This window comes from Globicephala melas, chromosome 18, assembly GCF_963455315.2.
Source record: "Globicephala melas chromosome 18, mGloMel1.2, whole genome shotgun sequence".
Lineage (NCBI taxonomy): Eukaryota > Metazoa > Chordata > Mammalia > Artiodactyla > Delphinidae > Globicephala > Globicephala melas.
The window spans coordinates 63,779,907-63,785,906 of NC_083331.1; the positions used below are offsets into that span (position 1 = coordinate 63,779,907).

The following is a 6,000-nucleotide window of genomic DNA, read 5'->3' on the forward strand; positions in this document are numbered from 1 at the left end:
TGCATTTTCTCTACCATGATTCTTTTTGGTTGCTAGAAACAAAATTACCAATAACTAATTATCTCCCTCATTCATTTATTCAACAAATAATTTATTAACGCCTAATACCTAAAAGGAGGTCAAAACTAATCATGCCCTCTCCGTGCACCCACAGCTTTATGTACATTCATGCAATTGCCACACGTGGTAACTTTGGACTTGACCTCTCAAAGCCTGTCCTATTGGAATAAGAGTTCTACTTCATCAGGTTCTTATGGAAAGCAATCATGTTAATATAGAGTAGTATTGGTACATAGTAAGTTCTGTATGAAGTGTTACCATTACTAGTTTTACCAGATGCCACTTATCAAGTCGTATGGTCTAAGTATTTGTTTTTGTACCTGTCTTACTCATCCACTACGCTGTGGACACATCAAAAATTATATTGGGGTTTCTTCCCCTTTGTACCTGAAGGGCCTAACATAATTGGTGCTAAATAAACATTGGTTGGGTGGCTGATGAAGGAGTCATGAATAACTAAATAAAAGGCATTAAGCCCTAGAGGATACAAATATAAGGCACAGTGCGTTCATCTAGTGGGACAAGGAACATGGGCGGAACGAAATATCAACGCAAGTCTAACTGTGGGAAAAGTGAAAACAAAAATTAACCAAACACCATGAATGACAAAAGACAAAATGATTGATTCTGACTCAGAAGACCAGAGATGCTTCACAATTATGTTGAACAAAGACATCTCGTGAAGCCAGAGTTGCCCCTGAAAAGCAATGTAGAAATGCTAATAAGAAAGCATTTGTGTGCTTTTGTGAGCATTTGTGAGCTCACCTATGACCCATAAATGTATTTGATAAAAAATCCCTTTTCCAGCATGTCTCAGAGAAAATATACCCCACAGCTCTGCAGTCAGATCCCTTTCATATTTGAGCTTCTAACCCTGATTTAAAGAATTTGTTAAAGTGCTGAAGACAACTGAAAAGTGCAATAACATAAAAGCCTAGCACACAAAGTGTTTATTTCTTTAATTTAGATTTCCTAGTATTTCCTAACATCAACTTAATGAGTTAAATTTTTCCATTAATCCACCAATAGCAGCAGCCAAGATATAGATATAGATATAGATATATAGATATAGATATAGATATATAGATATATAAATGAACGGGGCCCTTTTAGAAAGGATTGCGTTATCTCCCTGCGAAATGGAGAGAGAAAAAAGAAAGGATCCCTAGATACCAGTCTATCACTGAGTATGTCCTTGAGTAAAAATTAAATTTAAAAAGACAAAGTCTTATACCTACTTAGGACTGGGGAGAAAATGGAAAGAGAATGAGAACAACCAAACAATGCACATTCCTACATGAACTGCATCAGCTCAACCTCCAAGGGCTATTAGATTAATTAAGCTTAAAGACCACCAATCAGTGAATTTACAAGGAGCTCTAAATAGCCTATTCCTTTTAATTAGAGATTCTATTATATTAATGACAATACTTTATACTCACATGAGGCCTTTCATTTACAGAGTTCAAAAGGATTTTACAAATGTGGTTTCATCATTATCCCCATTTCAGAGATTGGAAAGTGGAGGCACTTAGTCACTTGTACAAACAAGAAGTTCTCAGATAAGTGTTCATAAACCATTTGGTGCACATATTTTTCAAAAATCCAAAGACCCAGCTGCAGCTGGTCTATGCTTAGGAATGCCAACTGGCAGGTGAGACTTGGAAGGTGAATGGCTAATGCCAAAGTCTCCTGAAATTTACCACTTCTTGACGATTAAGTTCAGTAATTTGGGGGGTTCAATTTATCCCCACAGAGAATAGAGATGTTCTCTCTAGAGAATTTGAGCACATAATTTAAGGTTTTTTCCCCCCCTCAGAGTTTGCATTTATTTCTTTTTATTGAGCGAAAATCTTTTACCAACTTCAAGATCGAGGAGACTATGAGTTTTTGTGTGTGTTTTTTTTTAATTGAGATAAGAATAGCCAACATGAGATCTACCCTCTTAACACATATTTAAGGGTACAATACATTATTGTTGACTCTAGGTAGAATTTTGTACAGTTCTGTTGTACAGAACTCTAGGACCTACTCATGTTGCTTAACTGAAACTTTATGCCTATTGATTAGTAACCCTCTACTTCCTCTTCCTCCCAGCTCCTGGTAACCACCATTCCATTCTTTGATTCTATGAATTTGACTATTTTAGATGCCCATATAAGTGGGATTATTCAGTATTTATCTTTCTGTGACTGACTTATTTCCTGAGTATAATGGCCTCCGGTTTCATTCATTTGTTGCATACTACAAGATTTCCTTCTTTTGTAGGGCTGAACGGTATTAAGTTGCAAATACATACCACTTGGCGAGGATGCAGAGAAATTGGAACCCTCACACACTATTAGTGCGGCTGCTGTGGAAAACAGTATGGAGGTTCTTCAAAAAATTAAAAATAAAACTATCATATAATCCAGCAATCCCATATCTGAGTGTTTAACCAAAAGAATTTCAATCAGGATCTCAGAAAGATATTGGCATCCGCATGTTCATTGCTGCATTATTCCGAATGGCCAAGATGTGGAAACAACCTAAATGTCCATCAAGAGATGAATGGTGTGTTTATCTTTCCACTGTATTAACAAAGCTCAAGGTCATCAACAGTCTGGTTGCTAATATACATTTCTTCATTAATAAATTTTGGGTGACACCAGAAGAATCCCAGTGATTCTATTTGCAAAAGAATTTTGAGGCTACCAGAGATCAGGTTTAACTTCTGAAGACTGCCTTCTAAATCATGAAGAAATTACTCTCAGAAAGCAAGCAACTCACTCTTTAGGGAGAATAAACTGAAAGACATGTGTCTTGCTTTGAGGCATATGACACATCACGGTGATTATTATGTATACCAAATAGCTGTCTAGCTCAGTCACTAAGGACCTAGCCTGGTACGCTGAGGCTCAAAGACAAAGACCGTCTAGCCAACATGAGTAGAGCCATCCAAAGTTGGGATGGAAAGAGCTATGGTCCTGAATGAGTCTAGACAGATCAAATCCTGGAGGAGAGAGACAACTTAGGTCACTGTGATCCTAATTTACTGCCACTTCTAGAGGAATATTTATAACCATTCCCTCAGGACAGGGAGACTGCAATTATCTCTTCTATTCTGCCATCCTTGATTCCTTCCATCTCCACTTTTTAAAAAACTTGCTAGTCAGGTCAGAAATATAGAGTAGATGGTGATAAGGAGAGTTAACAGTTATATCTGAGTTCCTAATGTCTTCTGCCCCCAGGATTCTATAAAATGGAGATTCCCAACCTTTGTATCTTGTGGTACTCTATCATTAATTGCCCTGGAAACAAATTTTCTAGAAGAATTTTTGAGTCATAGACAAAGAAGTCACTCTGTAGTGTGGTTTCCAATCCCACAAGTAATATGAAACCTGCTGCCTCTCATTAGACTGAAAAACCATGAGAATCTACAAGATAATGTCTACAGAAGCAAATGCTCAACTAGCTTAGAGAAAATGAACAGCATATATTCAACATGCTATTAAAAACTTTTTGTCACAATAATACCCCAAGACAAAACAGTTCCTTTGAATCACAGAATTAACAATATGACTACAAAATGGTTATAAAGCCAGAATTTTTTTTCTTCTCCATTATGGTTTACTACAGAATGTTGAATATAGTTCCCTGTGCTATACAATAGGATCCTGTTTATCCACTGTATAAAAAATAGCTTCAGAATTTGTTTAAGTTAAAAACATCTGATATCATTCCTACATCCACATCACAGCCCTTTGTACATTCCCTTAGTTTACCTTTTTATGTCCTTAGGTAGCTCAATTATCTGTATTTTCCTATGTGCCAGTATCATATAAGAACATCAATAAAAACATAATTTCAAAAGGAAAAAGCTCTTGTGTGGCTAGACACTGTAGAACAGTTTCCAAGGGCTTTGCTAAAGTTATGGCTTATGTGTTTTGTATTCCACATGCCCTGCCAGCCTTTGAGTGTTTATCACTGCTGTGCATGTTTGCTGAACACTGGAGGGGAGGCCCGTGAAAGAGGATTTGAGATGGCTCAGAAGAGACGGAGGATTAAGAAGTGCACAGAGATTTCAAAGAAACAGGTAATAAGAGAGACCAAGGTCTAAAAGAGAGACACTGAGCAAATTTTGAAACGCTCACATCAAACCCAGGTAAGAGGGAAAAAAGCCATTTTTATCTCCTAACCGGCCTCTCTTCTTCAGCTCGCGGAGAAAACTCTGTCATGCCACATCTCTCCGATGCTGGCAAAATTACAACCCAATCATAACCTTCACGAGCAAGACGTATCCTGCTTGAGACCTGTTCAAATCATTAGGAACGCTGAGACTCGGACTATAGAACACCTACCCTCGACGTCTGTCTTCCAGAGGCCAGGCCTCACCCACCACCCTCTTCAACAAGTGCAAACCCATTTCAGAAGGAGAGGGCACTGAATCCATCTTGAAAGGACTTTTGCTCTGAGTTTCAAAGCTGACTCTTGGGCCCTTTAGCTACCCCCTCCAACAGACAAGCCCGTGGTGTGTCGGCACGCGTTCATATAATGAAGCTTGGCCCACGGAATATTTATTTAGTGTTCATAGCTAGATATACAAAGGGTGTGAAGAGTATACCAAGACATCAGCCTTACTCAATTCCCTGCCTGCGATGGACCAACTTGGTTTGCTTTTCAAAGCCTAGTCTAAGCATCTCAAGAGTCCCATCTCTTCCTTGGAAGGGGCTCTTTTCCCAGCGGGCCTGCCCCACCCAGCTGGGCGCATGCGCACGTCTGCCCGCCTTCCTCACCTGTGCACCTGCAGGTCCGGTCGAAGAACTTCCGTGGCCACCGCTCTCGGTCGTCCTGGTTGCTCAGGACGTAAGGACCGCTCCAGGGCCTGGTGTCGATCTGCACCTCCGCGCACTGGCCCCGGCCCTCCCGAGAGCCGCAGACGTCGGCCGTGTCGGCGCCCAGCGGCGGGCAGCACTCCTTGGCCTGCAGGCTGCCCACCGTCATGCAGACCCGGGGGAACTGCGCCCGCACCCGCGGCGGGAGCGCACAGCCCAGGCAGCCGAGCAGAAGCCCCCATCGAAGGGGGCTCATGGCTTTATAACCGGGAGGACTCTCTCGCGCCTTCCACTCCTCGCCTCTGTCCTGCTTTCCTCTTGTCTTCCACTCTTGAGCACTGGAGCATCCACCCCGTTTTTGATTTTTGTTCTTTGGGGATTTGCGGTTTGGGGGGTGTATTTTTGTTTCGCGTTCTATTCCTCTCCTCTTGAAAGAAAGACCCACAAAAATTACAGAACCTGCCTGTGTGCACGTGTGTACGTGCACATGCACAGACTACTTTATATAACTCAGACCACTAAAACAAAGTTAATTCCATTAGAAGCACCTCTAATGGCCAGATTTAATGAGGGTAGCGCTTCTCACCGCCTTCCCCCGTGAAATCAGGCTTTGTCTCATTGAGTTAATTGACGGAGCGCTCCAGTCATACTACTTATTATACTGGTATTTCTAAACCCCCTCCTTTCCTCCTTACTCCATGGCTTTAATTGCCTTGAACTCAGTTCAAAAGCCAAACGCCGTTTCGCCTTTATTCTGCCTGGCTTGCCAAATCACGGGGCCTTGTGGGGTTTGTGTAAGGGCTGGGAGAAGCCTTCATTAGGGGGATTAGTATTAGACAAATCCTCATCGTTAGCACATGACCCAAAGGGCACAATGAAGTAGATAAAGTTTCTGGCTTTGTTTCAAGAAGGCCAAACCATCTTCATTATCTGGGCTCATGTGCTCCAGGCAAGCTTGTGACCTCAGACTTCCTGGGGAGTCAATAGATGCAGTGAGCTCGGCGTCAAAGGCCCTTCATAGACCAGCCCCACTGCTAACTGCAGCTCACTCCTGACTGCTCCCTGATGTGCGCGAAAGACCACTACGGGCCATCACACAACTTCACAAATAAAGAAACATTTATTG

The 6,000-nt window shown here is 41.6% G+C and overlaps 1 protein-coding gene across 1 annotated transcript in view; it reads right to left on the minus strand.

The window, feature by feature from the left end:
• The window catches only part of DCT (dopachrome tautomerase), a 29,849-nt gene extending 24,719 nt beyond the window's left edge, over nt 1-5,130 (minus strand). The window contains exon 1 of the mRNA XM_060288064.1: nt 4,836-5,130. Within this exon, the coding sequence (XP_060144047.1) occupies nt 4,836-5,130 (295 nt within the window). The remainder of the gene's footprint in view (nt 1-4,835) is intronic.
• Nucleotides 5,131-6,000: the final 870 nt, after the last annotated feature.